Below are 17,511 nucleotides of genomic sequence, written 5' to 3'. Positions count from 1 at the left end.
ACAGTAGAGCTGAAGGAGACGGCAGCGTGGGAAGCAAGACTAAATCAGGTTTAAAGCAACATCTTGAACTAAATTATTCATTCCCATACAGAGCAGGATTTATTAATAGAAAACACAATATGATCTATGCAAGCAGGCAATGGTTTCTAGTACGTTGTGTAATTGGATTAGGTCTTAAATTAGGGAAACGCTGGGTGAGAATCAAGAGCGGCAGAAGGAGATACGTAATCTGGTTACACGAACACAAAAGCATCAGGAGACAAAGGTGCTGCTGGGCTTTCCCCAACCCACTGTTGTATGTACAAACGAGCATTTGTGTGTTCCTGTTCCAAAGGCACACGATGCTGAAGGACAGACCTCATGCGTATCTGTAACCCTTCCTAATGCTCTGTTTCAGCCAGAGAAACGGCAAGTCACCTCCAAACGCAGGTTCTGCCTGAGAACAGACAGTGGCTCTGCAGCCAAACGAACCGAAGTGACCTACAACAGGAGTACAGCTGACAGCTTGGGGCTGTGCTCCCAGACCAGAGACCATGAACTCCTACAACCACACAGTACTGAGACTGAGAAGCAGTTAATGACAACACCTACATGTTGGAGATCACAGAATCATGGAAGGGTTTGGGTTGGAAGGAACAGCAGAGCTCATCTAGTTCCACCATCCTCCATGTGCAGGGACACCTTCCAGCAGCCCAGGTTGCTCAGAGCCCATCCAGCCCGGCCCTGGACACTCAGGGCTGGGGATCCAGAGCTGCTCTGGGCAGCCTGTGCCAGGGCTCACAGCTCATGGGGAGGAATGCCAGATGCACTCCTCTATCTCCTGCCCTGCCCGTGTGTTACAAGAAGCAGCTAAAGCCACAAATTGTGTGTGCTCCGGTCAGGTATTCAATGTCATGAGCAAGGCACCCAGCACATATTTAGGAATATGTGCTGCTTCTTACTCCTGCTCAGGGTAAATCACACAGAATCCCAGAATGTCAGGGGTTGGAAGGGCCCTGGAAAGCTCATCCAGTGCAATCCCCCCATGGAGCAGGAACACCCAGATGAGGTTACACAGGAAGGTGTCCAGGCGGGTTGGAATGTCTGCACAGAAGGAGACTCCACAACCTCCCTGGGCAGCCTGGGCCAGGCTCTGCCACCCTCACCGTTATGATGTTTCTTCTCAAATTTAAATGGAACCTTCTGTGTTCCAGTTTATACCCATTGCCCCTTGTCATGTCATATCATCATCTTATCATCATCCTCCCTTCCCCAGCTAATGCAGGAAACTGGACCTGCCTGGATCCATAACAGTTCGGGTGAACTAAACCACTTGCAGATCAGCTCTCATCTGTCCCAGTGTGGCAGTGGGTTGTGGTTTTCCAGCGCTCTGCACCACGGTTTTGAGTCAGCGGAGTATCAAGGTTGCTGCCTTCCCCAGGGGCTGCAAACAGAGTGGGTTGATCCCTCCAGTGCTGTTCAACCCTCCGGGCAGCGTGCTCAAGGCACCACAGCCTGCAGACACACAGCCTTGGAAACCTGGATCCTACACAAGGAACACTTGGATGTGCAAATACACAGGCAAAACTAAGAACATTTGTGTGACTGTTAGACCTCAGATTGTCTTAACCCCTAAAGGCAACCTGTAAAGGGGCCACGTTTCCAGCCACGCCAGTCCACCTGCTGACAGATCTGCCCAGCTACATTTCGGTATCTTGCTGAAGATGAACATAGTAAAATCTCCTGAAGAAGAGAAAGCAAGGTCATGTTCTGTATCTACAAACCTTCAATGTCCCTGGGAACTAGAGCTAACTGCATTGAGTTATAACTAGTATTGCAATTACTCATTAGCTGCCCTGAAATACCACTAATGGCTGTTGCACAACAGATGGAAACAGATCAGTCATGGTGAGTGGAAAGGCACCATTCATTTTTCTGAAGGCAGGAAGGAGGCAAATCCCCCTCTCAACCTAAAGCGCACGCATCTGCTCTGCTGTAAGAACTCACTGACGAGAACAAAAATAGCACAGGAACTTCAAATACCACATCTGCATAACCAGCCTCGTTAGCACACTGTTGTCACAAGCACACAGAAAGCAAAAGTAATGTTTAAGTAAATCCCATGGAAGGATTGTGTGGATACATTTAAAAATGAAAACCATGTTTCAGTCCAAGTCCAGCTAGCAAAAGCTCTCCTGAACTCAACACTGCGGTTTTACAGAAAACAGAGGTTTTAGAAGGAAATGCAGTGATGGGAAGAATCAGCTTCCCAAGAAATAAGAATTATGGAAAGAAGGTCCAAATTACAATTCCATCTTAATAATTTTTAGTTTTACAGTATTTGTTGTGATGTCAGCAGAAGTCAAAACCAGTACTTTAGTGGTGGCACTAGTTTTAATAAGATTAGAGGCAGCTCCTAATTTAGCAGGCATTAAAAAACCTGTTTACTAGATCAAACCATGTTCTGTGTTGTAATGAATCTGACTCTAGCACTTTGAACAAGAGAACAAAAGAACTCATCGTACAAATCAGAAGAACAGTGGTCCTCAATATCCTAGATGAAACGTTTCAATGCTGGGGATAACAGTTCCCTTGTTAGTCACACAGAGAAAGAAAACCTTTCCTCAAAGTGCTAACATTTCCCTTTATTTTATCACAATAAAGAGATGATGCTTTAAAACATCTTGTATTCAGTGCCACAGTGCAGCAAGCACAAGCTGGCTTCAATGATTTCATTAAAAAATGACGTTTCGACTCAAGGTCTATGACATCAGCAAAGGCACATGATGGGACAGTTCAATAACCTCTCAACAGCAGAAAAGCATCTCCCAGTGCACAGCAGGCAAAAATTAGACAAAGAGATTGTGCAAGGATTTAAAGCAAGATTTAAAGCAAACTTTAAAAAATGCAGATTAAAATGCTTCAAACTAATGTACCTGTGGAAGAACTTCTCCAAAATGGAATCAGTGTGGGGAAGGCAGCAGAGGGAGGTTCTGGCTACAGACGCAGCGCAGGTTTATTTGCATAGCTTTACAAGTGTATCAGCATATTCCTCTGGTGCTATTTAAAGCAAATCACCTGGACAAAGGGGAGAGATTTAGGCTAACCCAGAACACCTACTTCTCAAAGCAGCTGAAGAGGGTCTGCAGATAATAACAAAAGCCTGAGCACAGCTCTATTAACTGTGCAGGTCACGCCATCTGTCCATCAGCAACCCCGACCATTTAATCCACCATCTGCCCATGAACATTAGAAGAAGCCAAGCCTAGATTTCATTAGGGTTCATACAGCTTTCAAGTAAAATGTAGGCCTCAGATTTAGGTTAATACATTTTATTTCTGAGAACGACCTAGATTCATATTGGTAAAGACCCCTAAGCCAGCATGCTAGCTCTCTATCTCCATTGCAAATAGTTATCAGATTATGTGGGGGTTGTTTTAACTGATGCCCAGGCAATCTGTTACTCATCAGGGTTAACTGCGGTTGCTTGTAGATGAACAGTTTAAGAAAACCAGAGCACCTGTATCTGGAAGTCAGCTGTATCGGAAAAGCTAAAAGCTTCTTCACACCGTATTAACCCAGAGTAACAGATTTCAGAAGGAGGATGGTTGCGTTGTTATCTTTGCCCAGATCTGATCCTGGCAAGTTATTAAAAACTAAAACCAAATACACAGGGAACCTAAAGAAATTCACAACAGCATCACCCATCTTCTCCAAAGGAAAGATCTTACAGACCTTAAATATACACATTACCTTGAAAAGTAACACATGCCAAAACTTTACAGAAAACAGCGTGCCTAACCTGTATGCGTGGCACTGCATAACTCACAGAGGCACTGACAGCACTACCGACGTGCTCGGGAGCTGGGGTTAAACTCAACGCTTCTCCCAGTCACAAGCATGGATCGACCACAGAAAATATTCTGGAACTCCAGCTTCCAGCCCGAAGGGTCTGGACGCACCACAGGATGAATGAACGAACGCTGAGGGTGGTTGTTGCTGCTGCGGCTGTTGCTGCTGCGGCTGTGCAAGCAGAGCTCTGCAGAGCCACTGGTCAGCCCCGGGAGGAGCTGGGATGGAATTACAGCACATCACCTCATGGCCGAGGGCACATACACTGAAATAATACAGGGCTCACTCCAGCATGGCAGTGTCTTGTACTGGGAGCTCAAACTGGACTGCACTGTCACTGGGGCTGCACCCTGTCCCTCCCGGCTGGCTGCAGCCTTGCAAACGCAGCCAGGATGTGGTCAGCCCTGTGCAAAGCCACAGCTTTATCTCTATTTAACACAGCTTTTCCTGGACTATTACAAAAACAAAAAGGTCTGACATGCAGGTCTTGCATCGCTGACGCCATGCTATCACACTGCAAACTCTACACCATGTAAGATAACATAGTCCATCCCACAACCCCCCTAAATTTTGTCTTAAAACCCACCATGTCCCTTGCAGATGTTACTGCTATTGGGAGTTGATCAAGAACTTCACTGCACTGTAACTGGAAACCATCTTCCAGTTACAGCCTCCACAAATTGGTGGTCAGCTTGTGCCTGTTCTTATAAAATTGTGATCCTCCCCAAGGCTCTTCCTCCCTGGCAAACTCTGGACAAATCAAACCCTGGCTCAGCCCAAGTGCTTTTAAGATTCGTTACACAACAGGATCTCCCTTCCTCTGAAAGCAAACTTCTTCACTTGGAATTCCCCCTCCTCAAACACCCCTAAGTCGAGTCACACCCATTTCGCAGGGGCCTGAATGTGGCAGCCAGACTTGCTTTGCCAGACTGAAAAACAGCAGTAATTTTTCACAGGACAACACAAGAGCTCAACCTCCAAGTTTAAGTACTGTTCCTGGTATTGGCAACTGAAGCGGAAAATCCAAGGATGCAACGCACCATGTACCCTCTCTGACAGATTTTGAGTGAAGACTTAATCCAGCCCTTGGGGGTACCTTCCAGGTAGGAGGAGGCCAAACCAGGTGTGCCCTGAAACCACAGCTTGTAGGGAGAGACGCCGGAGAAAGGTGAGGCTGGGACAACATTTACAGTCTCATTAGACACTGTGTTAACTTCTTGCTAAAAAAAATATTCTAAATGAATTACCAAGAGGGCCACCGGAAGGAACATCTTGTCTCCTGCCCAACTGTTGCCATGGCCACCAGCTCACTGCTGATCTAAATCAAAGCACAGAGGAGCGACAAGCACGTCCAGCACTGCCCAGAGCCCCTGCCCACCCGGCTGCTCTTCCCGCAGCCTGGCCCTGGGGCGGGCACGGAGCCGAGACACCCGCGGCACCGGGACGAGTCGGTGGCTGCAGCACCATGTTTCTTTGCGTCTCATGCAGCTTCAGATTCGAGGCGGTTTCAATGAAGGGCACAAAGAGGCTTTGCTTGTTGAGGGAAAGCGTAGAGCGCAAAGGCAGTAGCAATGCACAGCTCTGGTACAGGGCTCCTTCACCTCCCCACACCATGCTGCTCACTCATGGGCAGGGCTCGGGCAACCCCACAGTCAGGTCAGCAGAGAACTTGCAGTGAAGGCCAATGTGCTCAGATGCTCAGGCACTGTATTTATTTCCTTTCCAATCACGGCAGACAGGCCTCAGTAGGCAGAGCCTGTACTACCTAACACTCTTACTCAAAACCATTGCACCTGCTTTTACCCACTACCCTTCCGACACGGGAGTAGACTGTACCTCCAGAAGAGATGGAGAAGATGCAGAAAGACAGATGGAGACAAGATAGGAAGTGTTTTAAACCCACTACCTACCTTTATTTAAACAGAAAAATCATTGCCTAACATTGTTGCTGCTTCTAAGACTAGACACTCAAGTTATAATGTGCTAAGATTAGTAATTTTTATACTTACAGGCTTTAAGGTAACGCTAAAACTCACCATGAATCAGACTAAAGCAGTACAGTGACGTGCCTGCTCAGATAGGCTGTATTTTCGGTGTCTGACATCAAGAGATGGAAAAAATACAAACTATCTTCTTAGGACTGTATTTATTACATTCCTGTTCCACACAGGCTTGCAGAAGGTTTTCTGGAATCACCTACATCAACAGACGAGATGTTGACAGCTACCCCTGATCCGCACCACTGCTGTAACACAGCAGCGAGAGCCCGTCCTGCACGACGCAGAATGCCACAGACACTGCTACCTCCTACAGCTGAAGAGAAAGAGAAGCCGCTGGCTGCGTATCGACACGCTGAGTGGGAAGTCAGCAAGGTAATCTGGACTGGGAAACAGCCTGCGCTCCGCACAACACACCACGTAATGTCAGAGTTGCGCTCTGCCTAACAAAGAGTGTGTCCTCTGTCCTGGATGCTCGTGGTGCATCTGTTCCTCTAAAAGGATTGTTCCTATAGCACTCAGAGCAATCAGGCTCATCTCCGCACAACCTCCCTGAAAAGGATCGTGGCTTTGTCACAACCCAGGCCCAGCAAAGCTGGGGTGCCGTATCTGGGGCAGCTTGGTGACTTCTATCTCCTCTCAACATGCAAGCTCCTCCTTCCCCAGTCAGTGCACCAGATGGGATGTAACAGAGCTGCAGTTCTCCAGCATACTGCATGTTTCCAAGAAACTGCTTTTCAGGAGAGCAGCCATCCTGCAAGATGTCATGGAGCCGCGGCAGGGCAGTCCAGGTCTGCGCCTCAGAGCTCAGCACACTGTGCTCTGCATGGAAGGGTCAAGGGCCATTTCTGCCAAACGGGCATATTCAGGTTCCTATTGATTAAACCTTGACAGGAGCTAAAATTAAGATACAGAGCGCTCTCTCTCAGCATTACTGATGTGCCACGGGGAGTCTGCCCACAGATCCTTGTCTCCTGCATGTGTCTTACCTGACAGTCGAAGTCCTGGAAGTTGCGAGCTGCATTCTGTTAACAAAAAACAGAAAAAAAGACAAAAAAGAGTTCAGCACAGTACCCCAGAACATCCCCAAACACATCATTAAAGTTGCCCTCAGAGACCCCTGCTTCAGCACAGTCTAGAGCCTGACGGCACTGAGGACAGCAGGGAAATGTGAGACCCACATGAGAAAACTCCATGCAAATTCTGCCCGTTACTTACAGCCACTACAGCGGCTGGGGGCTGTCCCAAGGCTGTCACCTAAAGAGAGCATCTGTGGACACAGCACGCCCGCAGGGACAGATGCAACAGGAAGGACCCTGAGCAAAGTCAAGCTGGTTATGAGGTTGGGTTTTGTCTCATCCTGGTGTCCACTAGCAATGTGAATGCAAAACTCTTGACTGCCACTAGGATCTCATGTAAGGAGCTCAAGAAAACAAGCCATGCAGTCAGCTACTCTGCAGAACTGCCCTGTGCACGGTGTCGTTCCACGGTGAACACAGTGACCTGCGAGCTGCTGAAAGCAGAGCGCACAGGACGGGGCTCAGCAATTCACAGCGGTGACACCACGCACGCAGGCGAGCGCAGGTGGAACAGCCGCCCTCGGCGTGCTGCAGGTTTGAAGGGCTGCAGTAACGTCTGTATGAACACATGCTTCGTAAGACTCTGACCAAAGGCTACTCGGTGCTGCCAATGCTGCAAAAGGCTGAGCAGATAATTTGAGACAGCGTTCCAGCTTCTGTGTTCTAGGCATAGCACCTTAGTGCTAAATTGCAACTATGACCACATATGCACAACAGAAACACCCCAAACGTTGCTTCTGGCTGAGCACCCTAACTCCTATCCCTGTGTAAGCCAATGGCCATTTTCCTCTCTCAAAAAATTTGCCACATTAGCAAGATCACAGGTTTTACCTCCGTTCTTCAGTCTGAGACATCTAAGTCAAGATACCTGCAAATCTGTTTTAGGAATCCCCCCCGTGTTAGGTAATGAACTCTGTCAATGTTTTGAATGTGATGTGGCACAAAGCACCAAACTCTCAGGATGGGGGGAAAGAAAATAAAAAGCAGCCTCCTCTTATTTGAGTGTGAGATCCTGAAGTCAGATTAGATTTCTGACAGTGCTGTCTGTGCGTCTTCCCTGCTCTGTTAGACGCAGACAGCAGAGCCTTCTCATCTACCAGGTTGTAAAGAAGGTCAACTCAGTCATCCAGTGCCACAGCAATTAAGGAGTGTAACAAAGCCTACGGAAAAATGAGAAACTTCTGTATCCAACACTGGACTTGGATGGTGCCTGCCTAAGAAAAGGCTCATCTGAATTTGTACTGAGAAAAGAGCACGATTCCCTGAGCGGGGAGAGGGGAGGAAACGACACAAAGCAGAAGATGAAAGTCTGCGTGTTGCTTGTTGGCAGGGCGTAGCGTTACTGCTGCCATGTCCTGACTCCGGGATACTTGATTTTAACACACTGAAATCTGACTTTAAACAACATGTTCACTGTCTTACCTTGAAAAAGTTTCAGATGAAGGCGAGTTTTTTGGGCCTCTGAAGGTATGGTGGCTGCACCTCAAAGGCAAAGAGCTACCTGGAAAGACGCAAGGCTGTGCGTCCCACCTCCTGCATTGAGCCAGTGCATTCCAGTAACTATTCACTGAGGCTGCATTAATACAAGTAAAAGGTGCCAGAATATGGACCAGACAGAATAATAAAGCGCCACTGGGATAAGTTTTCTGATCAAGCTACTGGCAGTACTCTTTTTTTCTCTCTTTCAAGTAAATGGAAACATTTGATTTTCTTTCCCAGCATAAAGTTACTGCATTTTAGTGAGCCTGAATGAGATGAACATATGTAGTTGAATGTATTTTACTTCCCTGCACTCCCTATTAGTTTTAAATTACACAGAAACATAAGAATGTTTGTATTCTTTAAAAGTCAGCCTTGTAATTGTTGGATGACTTGGATTTGAGACAAAACAAAGCCAGGACTCAGTAGTCCCCAGTGGCATTTCCTATAGCTCAGACAGGTAAGCGAGATATGACCCATTTCCATTTCCCACGCAATTCCACTTGTTTTAGAGTATTAAGACACCAGAGCTCCTTTTCTCCTTGTAGCAGCCTTTGTACCTAAAGCGTTCATGAGCACTCACCCATTAGCACCTTAAGAGTTTTACTGTACTATTTCTGGCCATTAATCCACGCTGGTTCAAACTGCTGCATCTGAAGTGGGTTGGTCAGTAAAAACCTCAGTGAAGTGCCAGCTCAATACTTTTTGCGCTCTGATACGCTGCACAGAACAGCTTGTTACGGCACCACACCCATATGCTTCATAAACCCTGTCTAAAAAGCCCATGTGTATGATTTCAAGCCTGAAAGCATTAATAAGGGCCAGACCTCAGAGATGGCAGCTCCCTGAGGCACTTCTTTGCTAAAGTGGAAAAAGAGAGCCCCAGCACACGTCTCTTCCCTAGGAGAATCATGAGTAAGAGCTGCGACACTGCATTTTGGAAGCCTGTCTTTGTATACTTTTATCTCTCATTTTGAAACCATAACTGTTTTCAAGGCCTTTCTGTATTTTTATCTGCTGGTATACACCGATTTTGTTCTTCCAGGATTTATCATCCCTGGAAATATCTAAAGAAATTATGTTTAAGCTATGGTAGAAGTCTAGTAGTCAGCACTAGACTAAGAATAGGCAGCTGGACTGCAGATTTCAGCTGACATTTTACATTTCACAGATACTACATAGGTATGTTAGCACACTAAAGCAAAAACCAAGCAGCATAGACTAAAACATCACAGAATTTGAGAGTTTTCACCCATTTTGGGTGGGAGTCTGCACAGTCTTCTGCAAGCACACAGCGAGTGGACAAACTATCATATGCCTTTGGCACAAACTAGTTCTTGATGTCAGCCGTTCAACAGCAAAGCCCTGGGAACTGCTGCGCAAACCATGGCACGGGGCTGCGAGCTCTGGGAAGCTCATCATCACAACCTGCAGTCATTATGGCCCAGAATGACTCAGGCACTCAGAGCAACAGTTTGTGGCATAACCCAGTGAGGCAAGGGCTTTCCTAAAGCCCGGATGGCTCATCTCCAGCCTACAGAAGACAATGAGATCCTTAAACAGGTGCTGCAATACAATGATTTTCCAAAGATTCAGTATTATATGAATCTGGATGCTCTAGCTAGGCTCTGCAAATATTCAATAGAAATGGCTCTTCATTACTAAAACAAGGGAGACAGGGTTGTTCTGGGAGTCAAAACATGAAAGGGTAATTTAAAACAAAAAAGTAAAAGAAAAGAAAATTGGATAAAATCCAAAGTTCCCCTAACAAGCAGGAGCGTATTAGAGGTTCTACAGCTCTGCCAGGTCAGGAATGGTATCACCTTTCCAAATTCTGTCCTGCCTTTGTAAATCCTCAGTAGAGACACAACATATAGGTTGGGCGGAACCCCAAGGATACCTGAACTGTGGCAGTCTGTCTTTCCATGAGACTTTGGAAGAGCATGTGCTGGTGGTTTATCAGCATGGGGAAGCATCTACTGGTTTTCAGCACTTAAGGTACTTCACACTGTAAACAGGTTCTGGCGATCAGGGCTCCTTGCCAGACACAAAGTCAACCCAAGTACACCTGAGAGCGAAGGAGCAGCCAGCATTACCTTATCATTCAGGAGCGGTTTGATCTCCGTCAGCTGAACATCCTGCAGTTCGTCCATGGTGCTGTAAGTGGAGCCAATTAATCCTCAGAGCAGCAAATGGGTGATTCTGAAATAAAGACAGATTATTTGAAACAGTATTACAAGAGATGCTAGCCACAGAAAGCTTTAAGATCTTCTGTTAGACTTGTATATGCTCAAACTGAAGCCTGAAAATCTGAAAGCAGCTGGTTCTGGGTGCAACACAAAGCACCTCTAACTTCAGAAAGCAAAGAGCCGCTTGCACTGAGTGTGCTGGTTCTGTCGCTCCTCACCCTGCACTCTGCCCTGCCCATGGAGAGCTGGCCCTGAACGCTCAGGCCTTTCTACTGAGAAAGTCTGGATCCACCTCCAAGCACTGCTGGTCCTGCAGCCACAGTGTGCTTGGAAATGAACTGGAAACGAGGGGATCAGCAGAGTGAAAAACTGTTCAATGTGCGGGAACGCTGACATCCCAGCGCCTGACAGGGCTCCACCGCAGCAGCCAGCCGCTAAAACCAGGCTGTGCCTGCAACCCACGAGATGTGCGGCCAGCACCACATCTGCACACAGATGGAGGTGCAGAGATGCAGGTACATTGTTGGCCGAATGTGAGACAGCTCAGAACCCAAGGCAGCCCTTGTTCTATGAGCTGGGATGTAAAAATGGCCCCCAGATAGTGCTGGTCCGGTAGAACCTGTGCAGGGCAGCGCTGTCAGCTGTGTACCACAAACAATCGTTCTCCATCGGTCATCAACAGTGCGTGAGGTTGCCATCCGTGTATGGGAAATCACTGCTGCCGCAGAGTCAGAGAGAAATCTTCCAGTATAAACACAGCAATAAGGATGGTGGAAAAATATGGCAGTTTACCAGGGATTTTATTTTTATTCTAGAGGCTCTACCTGCGTTTCTAGCCAGGATAACTTCTGGAGCAGGGAGATCCAGTGATATGAGGAGGGCTCTGGCAACAGGAGATGTTCATGCCTGATGGTGCAGATTATTTGGTTGTTCAGGAAAACTATACATGTTATTGTAGGTGAAACACAAGAATTCATGGACACATGTCGGGACAGGAATACGCATGTGGTGGGTTCCTGGGCTAGAAAAAGACTCTCAGATGCTGACACAAATCAAATTCTTTGTCCAAGATAATACATTGCTACTAACCATGGAAAAAAAAACGTGGAAAACAAATACTGCAGCTGTGCTTCTCCAGCCACCTTAATTCCACACAAACGTGCTGCCCCGGGAAGGAGGGCGACCCCTCACCCCAAATACTGTGAAAGCTGCACATTCCTGACATCCCCCTCTGTGCCCGGACACACTGGTGTGCCTGACGTCTGGCACAAAATAAACCATAATCCCTCTTCCCTTTGAAAAATCAGCCGTAGCAACTCTTCTCCCTTAGCTCCTTTGCTTTGGAAAACTTGAAATTACTCTTATTTTTCAGATTTTTTTTTCTGTAAAACACATCAGTTGTTAGAGTTCCAAGAAACCACTTAATTTACAGGTAACGTTCCCTTTACCCCAGGATGAATTTTGATTCAGAAGAGCAGTAAGAGCTGTGATATAATGCACTGTAAGCCCCAGAGGAACAGCAGTTACTGCAGTTCTGATGAGGCATTATGGAGACCCAAAAATATTTTCTACTAAGGAATTACAACTTCTGTATATACACTGAGACTGATCAAGACCTCAACATCTACCAGGTCCTGTCCAAAAGAGCATCCCACAAGGTCAGAGACAACAGAAGAATTTCAAATGAGCCCCACAAAGCTTATCTGCAGCAGGTAGCACAGTACGAGAACCAGCACCTGCCCATCGGAGAGCTGCTTCTCTCTGAGGCTCTTTGAGAAGCCACCGCTGGAGCTGCCAGTGGGTGGGAACGTGATGCTCGTTCTTGGGGTCACCCAGGAGACCAAGGAATTGTCCACTCTACCCAAAGGGATTAACAAACTGCACACACCACACCACGCCTGTTTTGTGGTTCATGAGTCTTAGTCTCACATTTTGCTTTTTTGCCTAAACCGGAGTCTACAGTGCAGCAGGGCATCTAATAACCCCTCTCTGCCGAGCTTCCACCAAGCAAAGACCAACTCAGAGCACCAACTGCTCTGTGTTCGACTGCTCAAAGGTGTTTTTGCGAAAGCTCTGCAGATATTTCTCCCCGTTTTCCCCAAACTACACAAAGAGCAACAACTCCCGGAGAGCCCTGGCACGTATCCTGCATGGGGACAGAAACCTCTACTGTGTTCATCATTTGTTCTATGAGAACAATAAAAAACTAAGTAGGTGTTCAGAGCAAGGATTATCAAATGCTTTTATCTCATCAACCTCAATTTCGTAGTCAGTATCTAGATGCAACTACAGTGCACAAAATCAACAAGGTCACTCTGGAATCAATCCAGTGCTCATCCTCCTGGTCCACTATTGCTCCACATACTGTTTCAAGGGAAGGGGGGTCTCTAGGGGCTCAGGGAACAAGCTGCTATGTTACACCTTCGAAGAGGGGACCGAATGCTGAGCTGAGCCAGGAGCCACTGAAAACCGCTGAACCGAGAGCAAAATCAGACAGAAAGATTAAAGCTGCATAGCCACAAATGGCCAGATGGTGGATTTCGTTCACAAACCTTTTGATTCTCATCTGCTCATCCAGCCAATTTGAGTTTTTTCTGCTCTCCTAGAAACTCGAAGGTTTTTGAAGGAAAAGGTACAGGGGGTCCCCATCAGTACTTGCAAGTGGTTCTTTTTAGATTGCTGAATCAGCTCTTCCCAACCCACTCACTGTGAATTCTCCAGAAAACGGCTGTCACAGCCTCAGGACTTCACTTCAATCTGTTCAGACGATGTTCTGCAGGCAGATGGACACGCTTTTCTCTTCCCAAGGTCTTACCAAGCTGAATGTGATTGCCCTGGACCAACTCTGAGTAAATAGTTACTACAGCACGAGATACGTAATTATTCACAACAGCTTTACCAGAGCACCCCATGCTAACAGCAACAGGGTTCTTGGTTTGAAACATGGCAAAGGGGCACATCTGACCAAAAAAAGGCCCCCAAAATTGCTCAAAACAGAATGCTTTGTAGCAGAGAGACCTGCTAAAGCACATCTCCAGATGCAGAGGCGAGTTATCGGTGAGCTGGGCGCTCCCCTGCTCCAGCCATGTTAGGCTCCTTGTGACAGATCTGCAGACATGGCTGCCCAGGAAACAAAAAATTCCCTCCCTCCACTCCTCCTGTTATTTAAAGAAACAAACATGTCATTTCATAAGCTGAAAGCAAGTTTAAAATACCACAACAAAGCAGCATAAATATTCATAGGACACAGCAAAGCTCTGCAGAAGACAGGCTACAGGCAAAGCAAAAGGTTTGCCTGGAATGATCTGTGTACAAACCATACATTTTTCTATAAATGTCCAATACCACCTGCTTTGCAAGTATTCCTCTTGCCTCCATCTATATATGACTATAAATACACTCAAATACTCCAATTTAAACCATCCACCCCTTTCCAAAGGCTTCCCAACAAGACAAGAATCAAGGAAAGACATTTGGTGAATCCTTAGCACAGAGATGAGAAATCAGGGTAGGACACAGAAAGCTGCAAAAATCCAAGGCAGGTGAGGCTCAGAAGGAAACCACCGACCTATAAATAAGATCTGAAATGTGCTGTCATCCTCACTCCAAGAGTGCTCTCCAATTGACACCGTTTCCATGTACAACAGAAGAAGTTGTGTTACAGTAAGTGCAGAGCAGGAGCGCTCCAGACCCGCACACTCGGAGCCAGCAGCGGCACCACGGCCCGGGGGGCCCTCAGCGCCGCTTTCCAGCCGGCGAAGCTCCAGCAGAACCGCTCCCCACCGGCTTACAAACTGCAAGAGCTGGATTAAAGATCCAACTCTCTGGGCACCTCCTTCAATATTCTGTTTTATTACGGAGGTGCAATCTCTCCATGCCATTTAGGAGCTCAGTGCAGCATAATCTTGTATTCAGAGGCTGAAAGTTCTTGTTCATTCACCTCGACTACAGCTTCTAATTTGCTGACTCTATAGCCCGTTATTCTCCTGCTTTGTATGTTAACCACACCGAGGCAAAATTACACATGACAGTTATCAAGCTATGCTTCAAACCACGGCACTGAATGTACCTAAATACACATTCCCCAGCTGCAGAAGCCTCCTGTGGGGGGCTGACTGCCCTGACAGCCCCCACAACCTGGGGCAGGTTCCCCAGAACTGCCCTGACACAGCCACCCGCTTCCTACGAGACGGGAAGAAAAATGCTGCTCCAGGAGGGCAGAGGAAGAGGGGAGCAAACCCAGAGACTGTAGTCAGGACAAGAACCAACACAGGTATTTATTCACCGTGTGTTGTGCAGCTTTTCACGACAGCTTTTTCCTCTCTACGTGAGGCCCAGCTTCCCGTGCATCCTTCGCATCTCACACACACCTCAGGCTGCTTGGGCAGACTGCAGCCTTGGCATGCACATCTTAAATAAGTTTCATTTATGGTCTTTGAGACATTCCTGTTGCGTTGCTCTTCAGTCCTTCGTGTGCTTCCAAACCACTGCCATAGGCTCCTCTGTTTTCGACACAAAAACGCTGGCTGACATGGTGAGCTTCCAGCAAAACAAGCAAAAGGTCCAAATTCACTAGCAAAATATTTTCCTAGGTAACTCGCTTTGTGTTCCAGCTCACATATTTTTGGGAAGGCACCACACGGTGTTCCACCTTGAAGACAAACTGTGCGCCTGCAGAGAGGAATTACGTTCCGCTTAACCAGCAAAGTGCCAGCCCCTGACCCAGCCACAGCAGCTCCGTAAGGCAGCGTGTTTTGCCTCCTTTAAATCTGGGCTACACCCAGCACAGAAATGCCAGCTGCTAAATATACTTTCTAAGGAGTTTAAACAAGACCTACATTTAACAATGGTTTTGTAAGGAAGAGGTCTGTGCCCAGCTTTGCATTACTTTTGAAGGAGTCCAGTGCTGATGACAAGGACTGTCACACTCCATGTGTGTAACCAAGGGCGGCTGGCAGGACACCATCCTCAGTCACCATGGCAATTAACAGGGCTGATTATGCAATAATGCAAGAAAAATGTAAATGTCTTCAAATTGTTTTGGGTTACGTGGATCACTGAACCATGGTGAGCTGCCCTGTACAGTACAGTCCAAGAAGTTTTAGCGTAGGAGTACTCAGAATAAAAACCAGAATGAGAAATTTCTCATGTGAAAATGATGCAAATTATTGTCTCCAGAAGAGACTTTTTTGGTCGTGATATCTCTTTCAAACAGCTTTGCGCCATTCTTTTAATAAGCTCTTCTCCCCACTGGAAATGAAATAAGCAGTGGCTCTTATTATCAGTCATGTTATTCACATGATTTTTCCAGTCCCTCCCGTGCCCGGTGGCACCACTCGAAGGCAATACCTGCATTATCCACCATCACCAGCTCACACAGCTCAAACCAAAACACAGACCCATTTTTACCAGCTTTCTGGTGAAGGGCATGTTCAAACAGATCTGTTCCAAGATGCCTTCCCCTCTAGTGAGCCACCTGCTCCCACCTGCCCTGCAGTTCAGGACATGGCACCCAGGCATGGGTGAGGGCTTTTAAAGGCTTCACTTGGCCATTTGCCCCAACAAAAACATTCATAGCTCTTCATCAGCACTGTCCACCAACACTGCGTCCAGCGCAGCTTCACCCCATGGCGGATGCACCTTCCTCCCTTCCCCACCAAAACCACCAGAAACTTCTAGGCTGATGGACCAGCATAGTCCATGCTGCTTGGTCAACAGGGCCCTTGACAATTAAATGCTTTGGTTAAGTTTCTGGAGCACTGTCATAATGGCTGCAAGCTTAGATTCAGCTAGGGTGTAAATGGACCCCACAGGAGAACTCCTTTGAGTCGGTCTCCTGGAGCAGCGGGTCTGCAGCTCAAGACTCTCCTCCTTAGACCAGGACATCCGAGGAAACCTCCTCAAGCCCTGAGACACCTCGTCGACCTGGTAAGTGATCTTCTGGGTACTCTTCAGAGCCCCCACTTGGCATGAGTGGCAAGACGCGCATTTCAAATCATCATTCTAAGAGTTTTGGGATCCCTTGCGTCTGAATCAGCTGCATGAAATCCTAACTGGCGTCTCAATCTGTGTTTTACAATGTCATCAGAGTGCTGAATAATTCTGGGTAAACTGCACTTTGGTTGGTTCTCTGCTAAACAGTTCTGGTTAGAATAGTCTGTTTGAAGTTTATCACCTGCCTAAATGGTTTTTTGGGGTGTTTCCACGACGTTCCCCACGCCATCTCCCCTCTCCGGCCCACGACAAGACCCTTGGCTCTTGCCCATGCAGCGGCAGCACCGCAGTTGATCTCGAGTCCATCACACCGACCGCGCGTGGGGTGCGTGGCAAACCAGCCTCTTCGGCAGAAGCTTCCTCTTAAGCAGCTTATAATGAAATCTGACCGCTTTCCACCACATCCTTCAGCTCCCCTGCAGCTGTATTTTCCAGCTTGTTTCTGCTTTGTTTCAACTACGCTTCCTACTAATTGACAGTGTGTTTTTCCCATTTTAAGTGAAAAAAATTAATCAGATGTGAATATGCATCCTATTGAGCAAAATTAAGTGTATCAGAGCAAGACAGATTGGAAATTTGTTTAAATGGGATTTTAACAATGATTTTTATTATCATGTAGCACATTTCAATTTACTGAAATTTAACGCTGATTTTGCATTTTATTTATATTATTGTAAAAGCTGCATTTTCGCTGGCTACCAGACATTAAATGGCACTAATATAACCTTATACCCAGCTGAGCCCTCTTGTTGGGTGGGAGGATTGACTAAGCAAGTTATGGTATAGCTAAAGCAACATGTAGTCAGACCTCAGTATTCGTATTTTGTAATGCAATTGGGATTGATTTTTTTAAACTCATTTGTGGGAAATGTTATTGGCCTGGAAGAGAAACATTCAGCTCAAATGCATAAGGAAAGTTTGCAGAGTCATCTTTTAAAACTA

General features: G+C 46.8%; 1 protein-coding gene across 4 annotated transcripts in view; it reads right to left on the bottom strand.

Moving 5' to 3' along the window:
- The window catches only part of NDRG3 (NDRG family member 3), a 61,143-nt gene that overhangs the window by 23,627 nt on the left and 20,005 nt on the right, over positions 1 to 17,511 (bottom strand). For all 4 annotated transcript variants that reach the window (XM_065032641.1, XM_065032642.1, XM_065032643.1 and 1 more), the window contains exons 2-3: positions 10,483 to 10,588; positions 6,818 to 6,853 (exon numbers count right to left, since the gene is read on the bottom strand). In XM_065032641.1, coding sequence (XP_064888713.1) covers positions 6,818 to 6,853; positions 10,483 to 10,539 — 93 coding nt within the window. In that variant the 5' untranslated portion in view covers positions 10,540 to 10,588. The remainder of the gene's footprint in view (positions 1 to 6,817; positions 6,854 to 10,482; positions 10,589 to 17,511) is intronic.

Source organism: Columba livia, chromosome 16, assembly GCF_036013475.1.
Source record: "Columba livia isolate bColLiv1 breed racing homer chromosome 16, bColLiv1.pat.W.v2, whole genome shotgun sequence".
Taxonomy (NCBI): Eukaryota; Metazoa; Chordata; class Aves; order Columbiformes; family Columbidae; genus Columba; species Columba livia.
This window is presented reverse-complemented; position numbering and strand designations above follow the sequence as displayed.